Source organism: Phoenix dactylifera, unplaced genomic scaffold, assembly GCF_009389715.1.
Source record: "Phoenix dactylifera cultivar Barhee BC4 unplaced genomic scaffold, palm_55x_up_171113_PBpolish2nd_filt_p 000141F, whole genome shotgun sequence".
Taxonomy (NCBI): Eukaryota; Viridiplantae; Streptophyta; class Magnoliopsida; order Arecales; family Arecaceae; genus Phoenix; species Phoenix dactylifera.
Window position 1 is genome coordinate 1,025,793 of NW_024067697.1, and position 24,523 is coordinate 1,050,315.

Sequence of the window (24,523 nt, forward strand, 5' to 3'; positions counted from 1 at the left end):
CTCCACTTGGCGCATTGATAAGATCCTAAATCAGATTGGCACGCCTCATGAGAAGAACCTTCACGCTGTCTTGCGCATGCCATGAAGGAGTCAACACAAGGAGGAAAACGTGATTAAGAAGTCTTGCACACTCCCTGGGAAGAAGCCTCACGCGTGCCTTGGATGAAGTCTAGACACACCCCCTAATTCCCATCCAAAATTCGGACTTTGAATGGGTCAGCAAGCTAGACAACTAGGATTCCAAATTGTCTAGGACTCTCAAATCAACTAAGACTTTGATCGCAGCCACCCGTAAGCCCAACACGGTGCACCGCACCTGCCCAGCACTAGTCCCCGAAGGCCGTAGCAGCCGTCGTCGGATTCCCCCTCGCATCCATCTCTCGCAGTATTAATAAATGGAGAGGGATTTTGAGATCGAACCTTCCGCGCCCACCAACTTGTCCCACGCGCGTCTCCTCCTCGTCCGTCGCTACCTCCGCCGCCGCCCGCCGAAGATGGTGTTGTGGGAGATGACGGTAATCACGGCCTACTTCTTGGGGCTGAAGCGGACCTACAGACTCGCCCTCAGGATCCAACGTCGTCTCGTCGGCCCCAATCACCCCAAGATCCGTCAATTCCTGTCCAGGTACTCCGCCCCAACTTCTCCTCCTCCTTTTTCTCTGAAGAAATCGGTACTTTTTGGCTTTGATGATGGCAGTAACAATGGGTTTCTAGAAATCAATCCATTTATTGATGCTTACGTGAATGAGACCGAGGGCAGCGCAAGGTAAGATGATGACATTCGATGTAAAAACACGAGCTCATTTGAATTCGACTTTGATGCCTTTCTTGATGAGGGAGGAGAGGAATGGCCTTTGATTTGTCGGGTTGTTAGTTTCCTTTGCTCTCTGTTGTCAAAAGAGGTCATAACTTTTCCCTTACCATAAAAAAAAAGAGGTCATAACCTTTAAGAGTTGCGGTGGAATTCATGAATTTAAATTGGTGTATGAGCTGGTTTAAGTGCTCATTTTTTTTGATCCATATGCGCAATTATATGCCATTATCGTAATCTTGAGACAATTTCAACGTATTAGTATGGTTTCTTGGATCATGGAGGGAGAGAAGAGAATGATGGTGCTATAATCACTTGATTGCTGATTATTCATGGCCGTAGGACTTACAAAACTTTGTGACAGAAAATGGGTAATGTCATATGGATTTCGTGATGCATCTAAGACTACATGTTTGGATGAAGTTCTTGATGGAGATTGGATTTTTTATTCGTTAGGTAGTGATCCAAGTGATGAGGAAGTTTTATTTTTTCCGGAAGCCATAAATTTAACTGTCAAAATTGGGGATCATCACTTCAAGTGGAAGGAAGAGGTCACTGAAGTACTGGGTTTTCTGTTTACTTGTTCCATCATGAGGAAATCTCAAGGACTTAGAATGCCGTAATTACCAAAGAAAAGGCACTAGAATGCTTGCACTGATGATGTAAGAGAGAACTCTTTCTTGTGACAGGAAGGCTTCTTCAAGGATTGAAAGAAATGGTGTTTGTAACTTCTTGTTTGATATTTGCTCTTCAATAGATCTTTTTTCTTTCTTTTTTTATTTCAGAGTTACTTATCCCAACATATTCGGTTTGTGAGCCTTAGATTTAATGTGCTATATTCTCAAATATGAGATTTGTAATGGTTGGTTAATGCTCAAATTTATGTTAAAGAGGTTGATATTATTTCCTACTGCACAATGCTGACTGCACCTTTTCCAACTATGGAACTTGAAAGTTTAATTCTCACCAATTCCTCTTGAAATTTGCTTTTAAGAATCTGGATGTGATTATGCTGGTTTTGAGATCTGATTTGTTTCATTTTCATACTAAAATGCTTCTTGCTGGAAATTTTGAGGCTAAGCTATGTCTTCATCATGCGATATAATGACAGATGCTTCCAAAAATATTTGAAATTTAAGTAGGTTCTGGTAAGTTGTACAACTATACCAATTTTATTTTTTGGAAAAGGATATTTGGGCATTTGAGGTAGGTGAAGTAAAGTAAATGCAAAGGCCATTTGAATTAGTTTATCTATTTATTTATTTATCTATTTACTTATTTATTTATTCAACTTATGCTCTATTAGTTTGATCCCGCACTCATTGCTGTTGCAACATTAAATATCAACATTGATTTTGCTGTTACTTTCATCAAAACTTGATTTCACTTTCTTCCTTGTTAAACCTTTTTAAGAGAAGGATAAGGGGATTTCTTTTTCTCTTGAAGCATGTATAGCAAAATTTATTTTATTATTTATAGTTGAATGTTTATTGGAAAGAAATGAGGGAAGTTGGGAATTAGAAGACTAGATGGTCATAAAAGGCTTTTTTGGGAATAGAACTAGATCTAGAAGTGTTGACACTTAACAGAGGATAGGTAATCATGACCATGCACTGTAGGTTTTTAGATAATTGAGATTTAAGGATGATCTTGAATGATTCTGCTTGTTGGGAGAGATGAGGGAAACTCTTCTTTTAGATAAGTTTGTATCTTAGTTGAAGGTGGGTTCTCAAGCTGCATATGGAAATATATTGGTGTAGAGTAGAATAGCTTATTGTTTTCCATATTTTGGTATTTTGTAAATTTTGATTGAAGCAAGGGGGCTATGGAACAGAGAGGCTGTGGGGTCCTTTATTTGTGGTGATCTATATAAAGTAGAGGTAAAGAGTGCATAAACTACTTTCCATGTTGGACATGCAGTGTCTATTTTATAGGTGTTGGATATCAAATCAGAAGATAAAAGGCTAGTGATGTTTCAGTTTTTAGGTCCTTTTATGCCCTCATGAGACAATAATATCTGTTGTGCTTTGCACAAAATGTAAACAAAGCTAATGGTGCCACAAAACTAGCTTAGTACTTCTTAACCGTGAATACATCAATGATTTAAAGGTCAACCTTCTGAATCCCAAACATGAGCTTTTTGCCTGCCCAAAAATTATATAAGTTAATTTTGGTGTACTTGAGTTCATACCAGTTCTGGTAACATAGCCTCGATCATGACCACCAACAAAGATATGCTTAGAGAGGCTAGAGATGGAGTTGCAGAATAAGGTCAAACAGATTGTAGACATGTTAACTGATATTTGGGTGCAGAACGACAAGTCAGCTCTTTCCAGTTCAATGAAAGGCAGCAACCAGCAAGGAACCATCGCAGCTACTAAATCTGATCAAACACAATGTATAGTCCAGGTTCCCACTGCCATATTGGAATTTCATCGCTACTCTAGCATGAAGCTGACAAAATGGGTGAAACAGGCAGAGCAATTCTTTGAGTATCAAAATGCTCTCCCAGATCAGTGTGTTCTATTGGTCTCCTTCCATATGGAAGGGGAAGCCAACCAATGGTTTTAGTGGTACGAGGACATGAGCAGAACCTTTGATCGCCAAGAATTTGTCCTGGTCTTATGTATTCGGTTCACCTTCGAACTATGAGGGCTTCGATGAAGCTTTCTCTCAAATTAGTAGGTTGGCACTATTATGGCTCACGAGCATATGACGATGGGCCTTAAAATAGGCGGTCAAAGTAAGTTTTTTCAGAAAAGATTTTGACCGGGCATAACTCACAATCCAAGAAGAATTAGACAAAGTGGTTGAAGACAAAGTTGATAAAGAAGTTAAGATCTAGTTTTAAGAAGATTTTAGTTTTTTCATGATTATTTTTACTAGCTAGCTATTTTTGAAATGTTGTAACCACTTCCAATTAGAAGAGGAATCCAATACGGATTTTGTAAGGGTGAACTTCACTAATGTAAATTGGGAGATTGTAATTAGTTGTCTTATTCAATTAAGAAAAAAAAAGGAGACATAGAATCCTACTTTCACTTTTCTCTCTTTTTCCTTATTCTTTTGAGAGGTATGGGTTGAGTAGGTTGAAGGATCCCTAATTGAATCAAGTTGGTAACAAAGTTTGGTCCTCTAAATAGTGGGTGCCCTAGTTTATGGTCCAAATATGTGAGTAGTACAAGTTGACGAAAGAATAACTGTTAGTGCTCATAGTACATTGAAGGATGAAGCAAGGATGACTACCACTTCTAGTTTGGTTGATGATGATGTGAAGGGACATCTCAAATAACTAGAGAAATAAATTGCACAACTCACCCTGCTTGTATTTCGACGGACATCTTCAACTTAAATACTACCAACTTCTATAGTGAAGTTGTCTCCAACATATGGATGTGAGGACTAATCATCCAACAATAAGACTGAGCAACCGACGGGTACGTAAAGTCTCTCTCTTCAACCGATCTGAGTCGAAAGCTTAAATCGAGATCCCTATGGATGATGTATTTGTCAATACTAAGAAATGGGACAATTGGTAGGATCAATTGCAATCCCATTTTACTATAAATAGTTACACTAGTGTCTAGAATGTTGCTTTTGCCCATCTAAAGCTTTTCAGCCATGCTCTTACCTAGTGGAATTCTTACATGCAGAACAATAATGTTTCTGATTTGATCGGAAAAAAGTTCAAAAAGATGATGAATAATTCTACCCAGTTGACCATGAAGTAGATTGGTGGATCAGGGGGCACAATCTCTGGCACGAGTATGATTAATTTGGCTTAGAGTATACCATCGAATGATCATGCAATTTTCATGAAGAACATCAGAGATCTCTATGAGAACATCCAAAAGGAGTTGAAGCTCTTCAAAGTTAAGGACGTCATCGGGGCTAGTGTGAAGGCAATGGAGATCGACTAGAAGAATAAAGACGACAGGAAGGGCAAAAAAATGAAGAACCAGGGAAAAATGGTGGTAGATCAGGTCAAAAGAGGGAGCATAATAGAAAGCAAGACAACATGATTGAAAAAATATTGTGACCGCTATAGGATTAGAGAACATAGAAAATAAGTGCTGGAACCTTTATCTTGTGTTGCAGTCTAAAGAAAAGATGATGGAAGATTGTAATAAGAAAAGGAGGGCGGTCCTCAATGTAATCAAAATTGAAGAGCTACCTGAGCTTAAGCAAGTAGACTTGAAAGTGATGGTTAGAAAAATTAAAGCAACAAAAGGTGCAAACTCAAAGGAGCAAGAAGAGTTCTTTCACCTGAATATCTAGGTGAAGCAAAGCATCATTGGAGCTATCATGGATTCTAAAAGTTATAGGGACCTCATCTCTGAAAGTCTGGTTTAGAAGCTGGGGTTGTAGACTATTCATTCATGTCCTCACCATCTAGATTGGATCCAGAAGGATGTTGAGCTGAAGATAACCAAGCAATGTATCTCCAAATTTGCTATCACTAAGAAATACATTGATAAGGTGATATGTGAAGTGGTTCCTTTGGCTGTTTATAAGATCTCATGGGAGCCCGTATTTGTAGAATTGGGATGAGGCCTTCTAAAGATAGTAGCAGAAGTATCGACTTGTGAATGATGGGTTCATGATTGATGCTGCCAAGACACAAGGGAAAATTGATCTTGTAACTACTACACAGGTAAAGAGGGTGGTCGTTGCTTGTAAGAAATTTGTTGTTGCTAATATTAAGAGAGGTTGATGTCACTTAGGAGAGATTGAGTCCATTGATAGAGTCCTTGAATTCCTATCGGAAATTCAAGATTGCTTGGCTGCTGAAAAATTTTTATATATTTTCGAAAGGTAAAGGGCCTGCCACCTAGAAGAGTCATTGAGCTCAAGATCCAGCTAGTTGGAGACACAACTTTACCTTACTGGGGCCTTTACCTCAACTTAGTCATGGAGAATAAAGAAACTAAGAGGCAGATCATTGAGCTAATAGAATAGGGCATGATCAATGCAAGCAACCATGCATGTTGTTTGTGGTTCTAGTGCCAAAGAAAGATGGTGGTTGGGGGATGTGTATCGATTCCATACCTTGAACAATGTTGCCCAAGGTGACAAGCCAAGAGGGAGGGGGGTGAATTGGTTTCTCTAAATTTTTTACTATCTTAATTTAGTCAATTGATGAGTGAGTGAAGTTAAGACAATACACAATGCAAACACACAAGAAGTATAGTGGTTCGGTGCTCTCCTAAGCACCTACGTCCACTCCCCAAGCGACCCCTTGGAAATTCACTATAATCCCGCGGATTACAGTTGGATTGTTTTCCGGGCTCACAATCCAAAAACCTTTACACTTTGGTTTTCCGGAATCACCAAAAACCTATGTTGGCTTTACAGGCTCACCAACGAACCTTCACAATTGGTTTTATGGGTTCATTAATAAACCTACACCGTTGGTTTTACGGGCTCACCAACAAACCTTTACAAGGTGATTAAAAGAGAAGAAGAAAGGTGAAACTCCTAGATAAGCAAATATAATAATTATAAGCTACAAAGAAGAGTTTAGAATATAGTTATCGCTTGATGAGACTTCTCTCTTCTTTGTCAAGATTGCTTCACTCTTCAAGGGTTGATGGAGCTCTTAATGTTGCTTAGAATCTGCTTTACCACCTCCTTTTGACTCTTGAATGAAGCACTTGATGAAGAAGATTAGGGCACTTGTCTTTCTTGTGTAAGCTTTAATATTTTGCAAAAGGATGCTTTCTCTGATAAATAGTGTCACTTTAAATAGTTTTCCTCATCATTGGACACCCCCCATTGGTTAGATTTCAAAAACTAGCCGTTACTTACTGTTGGAAGGACAAAAAGTACTTCTGCAGAACTAGCCGTTATGCTTCTGCCCGTGTTGGGGTCGACCCAAATTTTTCTGGGGTCGACTCAAACCACTGTTCATCAGACTTGGGGTCGACTAAACTTTCACTGGGGTCGACCCAACTTTCACTGGAGTTGACTCCTGCTACATTGGGGTCGACCCTCTCAGGAAACACAGAACCTTATATTTCAGCCGTTTTTTACTTGGGTCGACTCAACACTTTTTGGGGTCGACTCAAGGTTCAGTGGGGTTGACTCAAGTTCCATTGGGGTCGACCCTTTCAGGGATTCCAGAGAGACATCTTTGAACTTCACAGCCTTGGGGTCGACTCATGTTCAGTTGGGGTTGACTCCATTGGGGTCGACTCGAGCATTTCTGGGGTCGACTCAAGGAAGGTTGGGGTCGGCCTTCTCAGTAAATTTCAGAGACTTGTTTTCTTGAGGCTTGAAGATTGGGTCGACTCAAGCAAAGTTGGGGTCGACTCAACTACTGTTCATCCGTGCCATTTTTGCAGAAGTGTGTTTGATGGTTCCATGATGTGCCGGGGTCGACTCCACCAATCTTGGGGTCGACTCATTTCACACTTTGCTGCAACTTAAGGTTAGATTCATTCATATAATCAATGAAATATACTTCAAGCAATTTTGAATGTATGCCATGGTTGTGCTACATACTCTTAACAATGAAAATTACTATTGTCCTCTTAAGAGTACGTTTCACTTGAAACTTTGCCGAATTAGAATTTAGAATTCACTATCCCTTTTCTATCGCAAATTTTATCTCATTATTAATCATTGAAATACATCTTGATCTTATTCTTCTAATGTGCCGAGAGTGACGAACTTAGTAATGATGTATCATATTACCTCGTAATATTTAATTAGATATGCCCTTAATGGTTGTGTTAATCATCAAAATACCACTATCATTCTCAATCTCCCCCTTTTTGATGATTACAAAATATTGAGTATGAGCAGATTGATACTTAACTTAAAATCAATTTTAGAAGAGCTCAAGTTGCTGAATTTCAGCTTTTCAAATTTGAGAGTGAAGTCTCCCCCTTTTTCATCCAAATATTGACATTTTGAACTTTTGATTTTCTCCCCCTTTCTTTTATATTTGGTTAAAGATGAAACTTCAAAAATTTGAGATAAAGCAAGAATTTCAGATTATGTATCGAGGTTTGAGAGGTATGTGCCAAATTCTGAAATTTGAGTTAAAGTTGAGATTTTAACATTTTCATTGTTACATATCGCTCCTCCTTAAGTGTATATCATCTCCTATTATAATTTTCAACCTTGTTTGTCAACTTATTGCAACTTATTTCTTTCCTTGCTTCTCCCTCTTTTTGTTATCATCAAATAGGTGCATGGCAATAGATAAGTAGACGCAGTAAATAATAAACAGTCAAGTTTTACTGATCAAAATGGAACATTGTAGTACATTAACGCCAAAAATACAATGTTCTTCAATCAAAGTGCAAAGTACATGAACAACACAAAATACATATGAGAACTAGATAAATCCTAGGCACTAATCATAATGCTAACATCAGCCTAGGGGGTATCTAATGGCTGTGATCTAGTCCTCATTCTCCTAGCATAAGGGGCGAGGGAAGGTCGAGCCTGATGGGACTGAGTCTGGCGTGGACCTCGCTGAGCTGGATGACTCTATGCCGAAACCTCTGACTCAGCTGCTCGGGGCACAGATGGGCCATGAGCCTCTCTCTCTCTCCGTAATGCTCCCACCTCTCTGAGGTCGCTAAGCTCAGCAGTCATAATGTCTATCCTGCTCGTCAATCCGTCAGAGAGAGTCTTCACCTGAGCTGACACAAGCTCAGTCATCCTACTCCAAAAATCCTCTGTGCACCCCGTGGGTACAGATGACGATGAAGGTCCAACCTCTGAAGGTGCTGTGGGATGATCCGCAGGTACCTCAGCCTCAGGGATGGGGTCTCCAATCTCTGGCGCATCACCCTCTGGTGCATCACCCTCTGGTGCATGTATTATTGCTCCTGCACGCACCCACTGCCCGTCCACCTTCTCATATCCCATGCGAATTAGGGACCGTGCAGTGTAAGTGTCAGTGAATAGCAGATGCCTGGAGATCTCTCCCTCTACAGATATATCATGCTGTCGAAAGACCAGGGTGAGTATCATACCATATGGCAGGGAAACTCTTGACTTACATATAGCCTCTTTCATCTGCCTGATCATCATAGCTGGGAGGTTCAGGGGAATGCCCTGAATAACGTGCTCCATAATAACCAAATCTCGCTCAGATATGAGATCAAATCTCCCGCTTTTCGGAAACAAAATCTTACCTATGAAGTTGTGCAACAACCTCATCTCAGCTGAGAGAGAGCTCGCTATCACTCTTTCGGAAAAGTCAAAATCATCGTTCTCAAGGATCAACTATAGAGCTCTCAACTTGTTTTTCGGCCTTTCTGGAGTTGCACCTTCGTAGGGAAGATGAAGCAACTCACTCAGACTTGCTTCTGAAATCCTAACCCTTACACCTCGGACCTCAGATACAAGCCCTCCCATTCCAATTTTTAGGAAGGCATAGAACTCACGAACCAAGTCCGGGTATGTCATCAAATTTAGGGAGCAAAGATACTCCCATCCCTGCCTTCGGATCCAATCCTCCAACCGGAACCCTTCTTGATCCAAAAATTCGGAGTGGATCCTTCTCCCTGTGGTTACCGGTCTCCCCGCATATTTAGCAAGTTGAACTGAAGGGGAGGGAGGTGGAGGAGGCTCTGCACGTGTCTCACTTTGTGGAGGCACTATAGACGAGTTCCTAGCATACCTATCAACAATGGTTGGCCGTGAGACTCTCCCGGATCGCTTAGCAACGGCTCGCTTGGGTCCCATTCATTCCAAGATCTTGATCTAACGGCTTGGGGAAGCAATCTAGCACTATTTGGAGATGATTGAAAGGGATTGGAAAGTGGAAAATAGGGTTTTAGGAAGAGGACAAGATGAAACAGTGCCCTAACAAAGCTCACAGGTCCCTCTTTTAAAAACAGGGTCCCGCCGTTGGGTCGACCCCAGATTTTTCTTGGGTCGACTCAACGTGGGGTCGACCCCATTCTGGCTCGGGTCGGCCTCAGTTCAGAAAATTTTCTTTCTCTTCCTTTCCTTTTAAAAATTCTTCCTTGCCTCCAATCCTTACAAATTCTTTATGGGACACTGATACATAAGTAAGGAATCTATAGATGACTAGTTTGACTAATGTTTCATGGGTTTTTCGAAATGGGAGGAGAGTATCATGAGACAACTTGCTCCTTTTTATATCTCCTTAATCAAAAGGATCACATATGCCTAATTCTCTCCTAAGCATGCAAAATCTATCTTCACTTAAAGGTTTTGTGAATATGTCAGCTAATTGTTTCTCAGTTCTTGCTTGGCATGTGACTTCTACGTCAATCCCATGTCTTCATGCAAGGTAGCGTAGTACATACATGCTCAATACATATGTTCCCATTTTGCACATGATCTCTAATGAAATGATATCTTATTTCAATGTTTTTGGCTTTAGAGTGCTGAACCGGATTTTTAGTAAGGTTAATGGCACTAGTGTTATCACACTTTATAGGAATGTTGTCTAGTTTAATTCCATAGTCCTCTAGTTGTTGCTTGAGCCATAGTACTTAAGCACAACAACTTGCGGTAGCTATATATTCGGCCTCAGCTGTTGACAGTGCTACTGAATTCTGCTTTTTGCTAAACCATGATACTAAGTTACTTCCTAAAAATTGACATGTTCCACTAGTGCTCTTCCTATCTATTTTGCACCCAGCAAAATCTGCATCAGAATATGCAAGTAAATCTAGTAGGAGTCTCTAGAGTACCATAAACTTATGTTTGTGGTTGCTCTCAAATATCTAAGGACTCTTTTGACAGCTCTTAGATGTGACTCCTTAGGATCTGATTGGTATCTAGCACATATTCCCACACTAAACACTATGTCCGGCCTACTAGCAGTAAGGTAAAGCAAAGATCCAATCACGCCTCTATAAAGCTTTATATCTATACTTTTTTCTTTTTCATCTTTGTCTAGCTTACTAGTGGGATTCATTGGGGTGCCTATTCCCTTGTGATTTTCATTCCCAAACTTTAATATTTTCTTTGTGTATTTAGTTTGATGAATGAAGATAGCTTCCTTAGTTTGCTTGATTTGTAATCCGAAAAAGAAATTTAGTTCTTCCATCATACTCATCTCGAATTCTCCTTGCATTAATTTAGCAAACTCTTTGCAAAGATTATCATTAGTGGCACCAAAAATTATGTCATCTACGTATATTTGAACTACTAACAAATTTTTGACTTTTCTTTTGAGAAATAGTGTTTTATCTACATTTTCCCTACTGAAATCATTATTCAGTAGAAATTTGCTTAGTCGATCATACCAAGCCCTAGGTGCTTGTTTCAATTCATATAATGCCTTGTGTAATCTAAACACATGATTTGACAATTCATGATTCTCAAAACCAGGAGGTTGCTCTAGATATACTTTTTCCGCTATAAAACCGTTTAAGAAGGCACTCTTTACATCCATTTGATACAAAGTGAAATCCATGAAGCATGCAAAAGCTAGAAGTAATCTAATAGCTTCTAATCTGGTCACGGGAGCAAATGTTTTCTCAAAATCTATCCCTTCTTCTTGATTGTATCTCTTAGCTACAAGTCTAGCTTTATTTCTTATAACTATCCCATTTTCATCTAATTTATTTCTAAAGATCCATTTTGTTCTAATTACAGAGTTATGCTTTGGTCTCTCAGTTAACGTCCATACATTACTTCTTTTGAATTGATTTAATTCTTCTTGCATAGCATTTATCCAATTTATGTCTTTTTCAGCTTCTTCATAAGTTTTAGGTTCTAATTGTGAAACAAAAGCAAGATAGTCATTTAAATTTCTAAGAGAGGATCGAGTTCTTACCCCTTAAGATGGATCACCAATGATTAAGTCTTTAGAGTGTCCATGTGCATACCTCCATTCCTTTGGCAAGTCTTGAGATTGTGGTGGCACGCGTTCATTTTCCTTTTCTTGATTTGGCACGTCATCAAGATTCAATTTTTCAAAGTCAATAATTCGTGCATCATCATTAAGAATATTTTCTCTCCTAGGAGACTCACTATCAGATTTATCAAAAATAATATTGACTGACTCTTCAATTACAAGAGTTCTTTTGTTGAATACTCTGTATGCCCTGCTAGATGTAGAGTATCCTAAGAAGATACCTTCATCTGACTTGGCATCAAATTTACTTAGATCCTCCTTGCCATTGTTTAAAATGAAACATCTACATCCAAATACTTTAAGATATTTAGCAGTTGGTTTCTTATTCTTCCAAAGTTCATAAGGAGTTTTCTTGGTTATAGGTCGTATTAAAATCCGATTTAGAATATGACAAGCAGTACTTATAGCTTCAGCCCAAAAGTACTTTGGAAGATTTGACTCACACAACATTGTGCGTGCCATTTCTGCCAAGATTCTATTTTTTCTTTCAACAACCCCATTTTGTTGAGGCATTCTCGGTGCTGAAAATTGATGTGAAATACCATTTTCATTACAAAATTCTTCAAAGTGTTGATTTTCAAATTCAGTTCCATGATCACTTCGAATTGCTATTAAGGTGAGCTTCTTTTCAGTTATGATATTTTTATAATATTTCAAGAATGCTGAAAATGCTTCATTCTTATGTGCAAGAAATGAAACCTATGTATATCTTGAAAAATCATCTACTATAACTAGTCCATACTTCTTTCCTCCTAGACTTGCGGTTCTAGTGGGTCCAAATAGATCCATGTGTATGAGTTCAAAAGGCCTAGTGGTTGATACTATATTCTTTGATTTGAAGGATGATTTTGTTTGCTTTCCTAATGAGCATGGTCCACAGATTTTGTCCTTTTCAAAGATCAATTTTGGCACATCCTTTATCAAATCCTTCTTGACTAGTTTTGATATTAGGTCCATACTAGCATGTCCTAGTCTACGATGCCAAAGCCAACTTGTTTCATTTTTTCTTTCTTCATTAGTAATTAAACATAATCCATTTTTTTTGCCTAACTCATGAAGATCTACCATGTAAATTTTTCTCAGCTTTTGTCCTATAAGTACAATGTTATTATCTTTAGGATTTGTGATTATGCATACTGAAGCTTCAAATGTGACTTTAAGACCTTTATCACAAAATTGACTTCTGCTAAGTAGGTTATGTTTCAGACCATTAACTAACAAAATATTTTCTATAAAGGTGGATGGAGTAACGTAAATTTTACCCTTTCCAATGATAAGTCCTTTTCCATTGTCTCCATAGGTTACCACACCACCCTTCTTAGATTCCAAGGTGACAAATTGTTCTATGTCACCTGTCATGTGTCTTGAACAGCCGCTATCTAGATACCATCGTTTATCCACCTTATTAGCTGCAAGACACCCCTGCAATCAAGATCAAGAATATGCTTTAGGTACCCAAACTATGTTGGGTCCTTTAGGGTTAGTACTTGACGTTCCTTTTGGAACCCAATTTTTTTTGGATTTTAGCTTATAATTATTGCTCAATTTGTTGTAGCTAGACTTTCTATAGTTACACTCATATGCTTTATGACCTAATTTATTGCAGCAATGACAAGTTATCTTTTCATTTTTGGCTTTCACAAATATGTTTTTTAAGTATTTTTGTTTCCTATTTGTTTTATATCCTAAGCCAGCTTTATCATATACAGCTTTTTGACTATCAAGAATCATATTTAATTTGGTTGAGCTAAGTGTAAACTAGTCCACTAAAGATTTGTATTTTTCAGCATCTTCTTTTAACTTGACATTTTCAGCAATTTGACTTTTGGTTTTATTGGTGAATCTCCTACTTAATGTTTCATAATCATTAAATAGTTTTTGCTTTTCATGGATAAGAGATTGATTTTCATCTTTTAGAACTTTATTTTTATTGATTAATTTCTTATGTTCTTCCATGAGTTCTAAAAATGCATCATGTAATTCTTCAACAGTAAAATCACATTCAAGTTCAGAATCTACCTCATCGTCATTGGCCATATGGTAGATTTGGGCCGTCTCTTGTTGATCTTCATTTTCCGAACTTGATTCCTCACTTTAACTCCATTCAGCCATTAAGTTCTTCTTCTTAAGTTTTCTTGCCATCCACTTCAATTTCGGGCAATCTATCTTGAAATGCCCGGGCTTGTTACACTCATAGCAAATTGGTGTTTCCTTTTCCTTTTCTTTATCCTTACCCTTTTCTTTGTTTGAGCTACCTTTGAAGAAGGGCTTTTTTTTATGAAATTTCTTCTTTCCTCTCATGAACTTTCTGAATTTTCTTCCAAGCATAGCCATTCCTTCTTCATCATATTCCTCCTCATCATCAGATTCTTCTGATTCAGTTTTCTGTTTTGGAGTAGCAGACTTCAAGGCAATGGTTTTTCTTTTCTTGACCTCCTCTTCTGAATTTTGCCTCATGGTCAACTTATGGGTCATGAGTGATCCTAGAAGTTCTTCCAATTGCAGTGTGTTGAGGTCCTTTGCTTTTGAATTGCTGTTACCTTGGCCTCCCAAACTTTTGGTAGAGACCTAAGAATTTTTCGCACTAATTCAGAGTTAGTATAAGATTTTTCTAAACTTTTTAGCCCATTTCTGATTTCTGTGAATCGAGTAAACATTTCAGTTATGGACTCAGTGGACTCCATTTTAAACAACTCATACTTATGAACTAATATATTTATTTTAGACTCCTTGACTTGATTAGTTCCTTCATGTGTAACCTCCAGTTTATCCCAAATTTCTTTCGCGGAGATGCATGTAGATATTCTATTGAATTCACTTACATCTAGTGAACAGTAAAGTACATTAATTGCTTTTGCATTTAGTTGTGCTAGTCTTCTATCACTCTCATTCCAATCCATTTCTGGTTTGGAAATGATTGTGCCCTCTATGCTAATTGTGGGCGTGTGTGGTCCTCTAGTTATGATATTCCACAATTCATAGTCTAGAGCTTGAATGAATATTCTCATCCTAGCTTTCCAGTATGTGTAATTAGAGCCATTAAACAGAGGAGGTCTATTTGTGGATTGCCCCTCGCTCATAGAGCATCCTACTTGGGTTGTCATGATCTTTGTCTCTTGATTGTGAGATCAACAAATAATATGTGAGCACCTTGCTCTGATACCACTTGTTGCCCAAGGTGACAAGCCAAGAGAGGGGGGTGAATTGGTTTCTCTAAATTTTTTACTATCTTAATTTAGTCAATTGATGAGTGAGTGAAGTTAAGACGGTACACAATGCAAACACACAAGAAGTATAGTGGTTCGGTGCTCTCCTAAGCACCTACGTCCGCTCCCCAAGCGACCCCTTGGGAATTCACTATAATCCCGCGGATTACAGTTAGATTGTTTTCCGAGCTCACAATCCAAAAATCTTTACACTTTGGTTTTCCGGGATCACCAAAAACCTATGTTGGTTTTACGAGTTCACCAACGAACTTTTACAATTGGTTTTACGGGTTCACCAATAAATCTACACCGTTGGTTTTACGGGCTCACCAACAAACCTTTACAAGGTGATTAAAAGAGAAGAAGAAAGGTGAAACTCCTAGATGAGCAAATATAACAATTATAAGCTACAAAGAAGAGTTTAGAATATAGTTATCGCTTGATGAGACTTTTCTCTTCTTTGTCAAGATTGCTTCACTCTTCAAGGGTTGATGGAGCTCTTAATGTTGCTTAGAATCTGCTTTACCACCTCCTTTTGACTCTTGAGTGAAGCACTTGGATGAAGAAGATTAGGGCACTTGTCTTTCTTGTGTAAGCTTTGATATTTTGCAAAAGGATGCTTTCTCTGATAAATAGTGTCACTTTAAATAGTTTCCCTCATCCATTGGACACCCCCCATTGGTTAGATTTCAAAAACTAGCCGTTACTTACTGTTGGGAGGACAAAAAGTACTTCTGCAGAACTAGCCGTTATGCTTCTGCCCGTGCTGGGGTCGACCCAAACTTTTCTGGGGTCGACTCAAACCACTGTTCATCAGACTTGGGGTCGACCCAACTTTCACTGGGGTCGACTCCTGCTACATTGGGGTCGACCCTCTCAGGAAACACAGAACCTTATATTTCAGCCGTTTTTCACTTGGGTCGACTCAACACTTTTTGGGGTCGACTCAAGGTTCAGTGGGGTCGACTCAAGTTCCATTGGGGTCGACCCTCTCAAGGATTCCAGAGAGACATCTTTGAACTTCACAGCCTTGGGGTCGACTCATGTTCAGTTGGGGTCGACTCCATTGGGGTCAACTCAAGGAAGGTTGGGGTCGACCCTCTCAGTAAATTCTAGATACTTGTTTTCTTGAGGCTTGAAGATTGGGTCGACTCAAGCAAACTTGGGGTCGACTCAACTACTGTTCATCCGTGCCATTTTTGCAGAAGTGTGCCTGATGGTTCCATGATGTGCCGGGGTCGACTCCACCAATCTTGGGGTCGACTAATTTCACACTTTGCTGCAACTTAAGGTTAGATTCATACATATAATCAATGAAATATACTTCAAGCAATTTTGAATGTATGCCATGATTGTGCTACATACTTATAACAATGAAAATTACTATTGTCCCCTTAAGAGTACATTTCACTTGAAACTTTGCCGAATTAGAATTTAGAATTCACTATCCCTTTTCTATCGCAAATTTTATCTCATTATTAATCATTGAAATACATCTTGATCTTATTCTTCTAATGTGCCGAGAGTGACAAACTTAGTAATGATGTATTATATTACCTTGTAATATTTAATTAGATATGCCCTTAATGGTTGTGTTAATCATCAAAATACCACTATCATCCTCAAACAAGATCATCATTAATAATTGTTACTTTTTGCTTTGTATTGATGATCTGTCGGACCAACTTAAGCATGCATGCTACTTCACTAAATTGGACTTGAAATTTGTTATCGTCAAGTTTGGGTTCGCAAAGAGGACACTTGGAAGACGGCTTTCAAGACAAGGCTGGGCTTGTTCAATTGGTTAGTGATGCTGTTTAGCATGAGCAATGCTGTTGCCATCTTCATGAGGCTTATGAACAAGGTGCTATGACCCTTCATCAAGACTTTCTGTTTGTGCATCTTGATGACATCCTGATATACAGTACCACATGGGAAGATCATGTCAACCACATTGCGAAGGTCTTAGATGTGTTGTAGGAAAACCAACTAAAGCTGAACCTCAAGGAGTGCAAAATTAGAAAATAATCTCTAATGTGCCTAGCTTTTGTAGTTGAAAATTGATCTAGAATGTTGAAGGTTATCAAAACTTGGCCTAGGCCTAGCATAGTAGGATAGTGACTGTGGTGCAAAGTTTTATGGGAGTGTGCCACTATGTTTGCAAATTTATCAGGCATTTGTCTATGATCTCAACTACTTTACATGGTTTGATGAAGTCTAATCAAAAGTTCAAGATGTCTAAGAAGCATGATTTGACCTTGCAACTTCTAAAGAGGAAGTTCTATGAAGCACTGGTCCTAGCATTGCCAAATCTGCAGATCCCCCAAGATTGAGGATGATGCATCAGGGTATGCACTGGGAATAGTCCTCATGTAGGATGGGAGATTGGTAGCATACCATAGTGTACCACTCGGAGATGTTTTAGGATGTGCAGCTCAATTACCCTATATATGATAAGGAGCTGTATGCATTACATTAGGTGGTGAAGCATTGGAGATCCTATCTGTTGGGCAAGGAAATCGTTATGCACACAAACCACAAGCCACTTTATTTCCTGCGCAGAGTCCATATTGCAGCAAGCTCAGACATGAAGTGGATGTCTTGCAGTAGTTCAACCTGGTGTTCAAGTATAGGAAGGGAGCCATAAACAGAATCACTGACTTGCTATCCAGGCTCTTCATCAACTGTTACCAGTCTGTTGGTTGTGATGCAGATTCGACCACTCTGCCATGAAGAATATATGGACTTTTATGTTGCAGATCTAGATTTCCCCGGGGGGGGGGGGGGGGGGCGGGGGGGGGGGGGGCGGGGGGGTTGGAGAAATTGGACAAAGGGAAGTTGACAGAGTTCACCTTGAAGGATGGACTACTAGACAGGGGAATGTATTTGTGTGCCCTTAAGCTACTGATCAAGTATATTGGATTTGGGAGGCGCACACTTTGAAGGTTGTCGGACACTTTCGCAGTGAGAAAAATTGCTATATTTGAGGATATATGTTTGTTTGCCCAAGATGCAGCAAGATGCATCTCAAGTTGTTAAGAGCTGTATACTTGTGCAGCACATTGAAGCTCTCTAATAGGAAGCTGGGATTGTCTACACCTCTGCTAGTTCCTAGTACCTTGGGAGAATGTTTTGATGGATGTCATAGGAGGATTATTAAGGATGAGGTGCAACCATGATTATATGTACATTGTAGTCGATCATTTTAGCAAGATGGTGTTCTTGATCACCGACAAGAAGAAGATTATTGGAGAAGCAATAGCCAGATTTTTCTTTCAATATGTTTGGAAAAGTTTTGGACTGGCATCTTCAGTTATTTCAGATCAAGACAACCATTTTTTGAGTGAGCCATAGATGAATGGATAAAAAAGATCATGAATGGAGATTGATGCACCTCTTTTCAGGCTATAATTGTAACAATCCGAAGACTTGGATGATAGCTTACCCTGTATCTAGTTCACCTATACCCTGTATCTAGTTCACCTATAATCGAGCTATTCATAGCTTTACCTAGATGTCACCTTTAAGGTCCGCTTAGGTTATCTACAATAGAGTCCCTTCGACTTGGAGTTCAAAAATGATGCTAAGCTAAAGAAGAACAAGAGGGTGACCAGGCTTAAGCTTCAATGTTTTTGGAGAACATCAAAGAGGAGCATCGGGAGGTTGAGGCATAGCTACATAGCTCACAAGAAAAATATATGGATGAGCATGATAAGCATCAAGTGAAGTGCAACTTCCAAGAGGGGAAGCTAGTCTAGCTTTACCTAAGGAAGGGGAGGTTGAGAGGTGAAGGAAAGAAGCTGAAAGCATTCTGATATAGTCTTTTCAAAATTTTTGAGGAAGCTTGGGAAAAATTCTAGCTTGACTTACTACCTTATATGAAGATGTACTTGGTTATCAATATTGAAAACCTAAAACTATTCATGCCTTCCATGCTAGATGAAGACCAAGGCTAGGAATTAGTGCTACCAGCTTAGATGATCTATGAATGTGGGAAAAGCCACTGATCGAGGATTGCATTTTTGAGACAAAGGTCACAAAAACCAAATATGCAAGGATTGAGTCTCTTCCGATTAGTCGAAAGGGTCAACTTCCTAGCAAGACTAAATGATTTAGTTAAGGCATAGGGTATGCAGGAGTTTTCTCATCTTTAGTTTTAATTTAATAGGAGCTAAATTCTACCAAACGGGGGGGTTATGATCTAGGAGGATCATTGGAGGATTGCCAGACGTATTGTGGACCACTCTAGCCACTTCGGCTAGGTTTGGATAGAGTCTATGAGTAAGATCTGCCACATTAAAAGTTGAATTGCACATCAGAATTTTCGGTATTCATCATTGCCTCATATGACATCTGATTGAGATGCTTGTTTTTTAAAATTGGATAACTTTTTGAGACCTATGACACTGTGCCTACTCCTAAAGAGTCTGACACGTGGTGCTAGGGGGCATTGGAAGATGTTTGGGCCTCAAAACAAGCCAATCAAAATAAAAGTTTTCTTTTCAGAAAGACTTTGACTTGGCATAACTCATGATTCAGAAGGAATTAGGCGAGGCGATTGTAGACAAAATTGATGTATAATTCAAGCTCTAGCGCCAAAAGGATTTTAACTTTTTTATGATTATATTCACTAGTCATCGCTATTTTGGAAAACCCGTAACATCTTCGAGAAGGAATCTAACCTGGATTTGGTAAGGGTAGACCTTATTAGTTTAAATAAAAGGATCAAAGGGTGACCTAGAATTCTACTTTCACAATTATTGTATTTTTTCTTACTTGTTTGAGAGGTTTGAGTTAAGGTGGTTGAAGGAAACCACTTTCTTCTCCCCGGTTGGCTCAAAACAAGTGAACTTGTAGCTTGTTATGTAAAGATGAAGATCATGGATCAAGTTGTAAATATTTGAGAGGCTTAAATTGAATTAGATCATGGATCAATTTGTAGCTCATGCGACTCTTTCTGACTTTAAAAGCTGAATAAATAAGTCAACTATAGAGTAGATGAGTAAAGAACAAAAAGCCACTCATAAAGATTTTTTTTATGTCCATCAAATTCTGTAATATATTACTTACAAATCCTGTTTTCCTTCTAGGTAGAACATTTATGAAACAGGGAACCATAAGAAATGGTTTCAAAAATGGAAGATTGCCTTTTCCTTTAACTTCATCATTCCAATTTTTCCCCTTTTAAAAGTTAAAACCTTGTTGGGCCTGCTAATTTTGATGCTTGAGGCTTATTGGTGATGAATGAAGAATCCTAATATATGTTCAAATAAGTCATTGAAAATGGATTTCTGCATGACTTGATATATAACTAATAACTGGTGATGGATTGCTAGGGATGGCAACTTTAGACGAGTATAATTTATCATGATACTTAACGGCTTGGTGGTGGATTAGGCTACTACTTTTTGGTTTTGAGCTTACATGACTTGAAAACAATCATCAAAGATTCCTCTAGATCTTTGAAAGAGCAAACAAAGAGGAGAGAGGACAATTATAATTTATGGCATTACCCACAGAAGACAATTCTCATTTGATCAAGCATACTAAAAGCAAAACAAGTAACTTTATTTAACAAGTTTTCAAGTATTGATTGGTAGATCAAACCTTCAAGGTATGAAAAAGGAAAATGTGTAATTGAGGGAGAGACAGATAGCTTTGGATTGTTCTAATAAATTACTTGTTCAAGATGGTTGGATGTATCTAGGTAATTGACATCGAGTTATAGTATATGGGTTTCTATTATAATATATCATAATGAGATAATATGAAGTAAAATCAAGTTTTTAAAAATCGGTATTGGAGGTGGTGCCGGTTTTTGGCTGGGTTCGTACGGTATTGGTTCATCCCGGACCGACACAATGAGGCTCCATCCTAATACAGAACTAAGACATTGAAAAGTGCATTTTTTTGCTTTTTCTTTTTTTATGTTTCTATGCATAATGAGGCTTTAGGGTAACTTTCATTTATATTTCAATTGGTATGTGATGCCAACCTGTCGATATCATACTGATATTCATTGAGTCAACATGGATCAATAAAATAACAAGTGGCAACATTTATAAGTGAAAAATGACAAATAAAAAAATGTATAATAACTCACTTTATGAATTCAATCTCAAGTAGAATATCTATGATTCTCATAGATATTTAGGCATTTTTCACTGACTAGACCTTGGATATTATATCAGCCTAGATATTGTCCCATCCGTGCTAGTCATATGATGTCTGATAGTGACCTTGCTGCAGCTCTGTATAGTTGGTAGTCGTGGGAGCCCGACCATCCTTGCTCAAGGAAGTAGGAGGTAGTACCAAACTATAACCCCTGGCTATACCCATATTCGTAGGAGGGGTAATGCATTTAGTTGCATCCCCCCGGATAAGTCGAATAATATTTATGGATTGTATATGGATGGAGCATACTGTCCACTCTGACTATCTGATTTATTAGGAGATCTTCCTCACATATGATGAGATCTATTGTTCATTGTTGATGTCTGATACATTGGCAAATCTATCACTAATCTCCGCTATCTGCGACATAATAACTCTCGAGTATCCTAGTCTCGCTCATCTGCTTTCGCCTTTCGTCTAATTTTTTCATGAACTCATCTTCTAATGTCCGAAATGTGCATATAATTCTCCTACCCTTGAACATATGTGCATATAATTCTCCTACTCTTGAGCATTTTGTGTTTCTAAGCAGTATAAATGATTCGACCTGACAAACTAAATCAACCAAGAAAGCAATTACATTTCATTCACATCTGCAGTTACCAAGGCTTCTTGTTTACTAATCAGATAAGAGTTGCTTCTGCCTACTAAAACTAATTGTAAGTAAATATGAGCTCATCCTTCTTTTACAACTGCAAATTTTTGATGACAACAATTTCCTCTCCTGACTTTCTTTTACAGGCGCATCCGTAGTGTTTTTAACGTGGCAGTCAAAGTTCACAAGAATATACAACAGAGAGATATAGAAGTTGGTCGGAGTCTCGGGAATTGGATTCTTCGGTGGCTTGACCGCATGAAACCATCGGCGCAGATACGCCCTCGTCCTCCGGTTGTACCAACCCATGACATACCCAAGCGTATCACTAGTTCAGACCAGTCTCTTGGAGCACGGAGACCGAATCATAAAATTACAGACAAGGAATCTAATGGGCGATCGCTTTTCACCTCTTTGAACAAAGGGCCAAATTCCTTCCCAACTATGTCCATGATGATGCAGCCAAGGAGACCAGCCAGTTTGGGCAATCAATACAGGCACATGTTCTACTTTCAACCTCATGCCTCAGCATTGGAGAAAAAAAGAGACTTATTAGAATGTGTTTTTCGGAAGGACATTGCACAGTGGATGCTGCACTAATGACAGGTAACTCATGATTCCCTTGCTGACGAACTGAACTCACCTTGCCTTTAATTCTATCTGGTTCTTTTGTATGCCTGGTGCATGGTTGAGTTATTTCTTGTTCTTTAAATTTCTCATACAAAAATACATCATGGTTGGTACCTTGGTCTGCCTGGTAGTCCCATGTACTTTTAGCTACAGGAAGCATTTGAAGCAGCACCAACTGAAAGGCTGAAAATTTGAGATCGTTGTAGTGTTGTTGTGGGCTTTCTACAAAGCAACTCGTGATTCACAGGCTCAATTTTATCTTTTGAACTAATAAATGTTATATAGAGTTTAGGCTTGGAATCAACAGTTAACGGCCATACCCTGTAATGAAAGCAAACAGTTCGCGCTGATGTGTAATTCCTACAGCCATTCATTTCTCTTCTTTCTGTCCAAACTATAAAATTTCATGGTTTTGATCCTCGTCAATGTGGTTAATCTGTCTTTCTATTTTTAACTGTTTGTTTATCTAAAATGACATATCATGGGAATTGAAACCGGACTATTTATTGAATGAATACTTTCACTTGCTTTGTATTTTCACCTGCTTTGTACTCTTTTTCTCCTTCATGCTAGGTACTCCTCTGAAAATATCCTTTTTTTTTATCGCTCTTTGTATTCAGCATAATTGCGATATTGGACCAAGAAATAGTAGTTGATTCTCCTACTTGAATCTTTAAATGTCATTTGGTAGTAGATAAGGTTCATTATACCGGTATGTTATCAGGTACATGGTAGGTTACAGGTCACGGATAGGGTTGTGATATCATTTTCTCATGTACAAGCAGAGGGTTGTCTAAAACCAGGTGGTTCAATGTCACTACAGTATGATACTGGGTGGAACCAACGGCCTGGTACAAGCTGATTCGGCCCCTTGAGCCATATTGTTGACCCCCTAATGGATTTTGATGAATACAAAACACTAGAGTATAATTCCATTTATCTTAACAATTTAATTGAGAAATTCATGTGTTTTATTAAGAATATTGTTAAGAAATGTCTAGGCAAGTTCCCATAATTTTTATGAATTTATTGAAGAATTTTTTGAGATGAAAGAAAAAGTTCAGGGACAGCCGAGACGTCTCCTGATAGTCTCAAAGACGTCTCTGGCACAAACAGGAAGAACTGGCACACTTGGAGACGTCCCCGGCACCTGCCGAGTCGTCCCCACGATAGCGGAGTCGACTCTCTCAGTAGCGGAGTCGACTCTCTCAGTGGCGGCAGAAAGGCAGTTTTCAAGAGATATGCGCGAGACGTCCCCACCGTAAGCAGAGTCGTCACCACAAGTAAAAAGGAGACTTCCCGAGTCGTCCCCAAGATAGCGGAGACGGCTCTCTCAGGGTTTTCCAGAGAATGATTTTTTCGGTGATAAGGCAGCGGAGACGTCCCCTGGAAGAGCGGAGTCGGCTCTCTCAGGGAATTCCAGAGGACATGTTTTTCGGAGATAAAGAAGCGGAGTCGACCCCGAGACAGCGGAGTCGTCCCCATTCAAAAAGTGCAAACAAGCAGAGTCGTCCCCGTAAAGTGCCGAGTCGACCCCAGACAACGTAAAAAGTAAAATCTTGTAGCCGAGACGTCTCTCGTTGAAGCGGAGACGTCCCCGGAACGCCTGGGACGCGACTGACAACTTTTACAGGTTTGGTTTGAATTTCAAATCTCTTTTACTTTATCTCTAACGGCTATATTTGCTTTTTGGGCTATAAAAGGGAGCTCTTAAGTGCTTCAAAACAACTTTTCACCAACCCAAAAGCTAGATCATTTAAGAGAGAAGCAAGAGAGAGAAGTTCAAGGGAGTGAGTGCATTCAAGTGAAGAAATCAAGTGCTTTCAAGCTTCCCAAGTGATTTCAAGCTCAACCACTCTCTTCCGCTCGTGCATTCAAAGCTCACACTCAAATCTACGCGATCCACATCGGAAGAATCACCATTTCCCATGCTTCCAACGGCAAAAGGATTCTTCCGGGTTCTATTGTTCATCATTGCCATATTTGCTTTTCTAGAGCTTTTCTTTTCTGTGTAAACTCTTTCATTGTGGTGCTTGTTCCAGTCAAGGGACTTGGAACAAGGGAAAGGCGTCCCAAGCCTAAGTGAAATTGGGGGTGTTAGGGTTTGTTGTGAGCCCGGTGTAAAACAACGAGTTAGGTAGTGAACTCGCAAAACTACCGTACTGTAATCTTGGATTATAGTGGAAATTCTCAAAGGTGATTTGGGGAGTGGATGTAGGAGCAGTGGAAGCTCCGAACCACTATAAAAC

At 39.0% G+C, this 24,523-nt stretch overlaps 1 protein-coding gene across 1 annotated transcript; it reads left to right on the plus strand.

The window, feature by feature from the left end:
* Nucleotides 1-308: 308 nt before the first annotated feature.
* On the plus strand, nt 309-22,789 carry LOC103697850. Its single transcript, XM_008779793.4, has 2 exons — nt 309-625; nt 21,791-22,789. Exons 1-2 carry the CDS (start codon nt 396-398, stop codon nt 22,242-22,244), a joined length of 684 nt encoding a protein of 227 aa, XP_008778015.1. The 5' UTR covers nt 309-395; the 3' UTR covers nt 22,245-22,789.
* The last annotated feature ends 1,734 nt before the right edge of the window (nt 22,790-24,523 follow it).

Coding starts and splice junctions, on each gene's coding strand:
- LOC103697850 (XM_008779793.4), top strand. CDS start 396: ATGGAGAGGGATTTTGAGATCGAACCTTCCGCGCCCACCAACTTGTCC. Junction 626..21,790: donor ATCCGTCAATTCCTGTCCAG/GTACTCCGCCCC, acceptor TTTCTTTTACAG/GCGCATCCGTAGTGTTTTTA.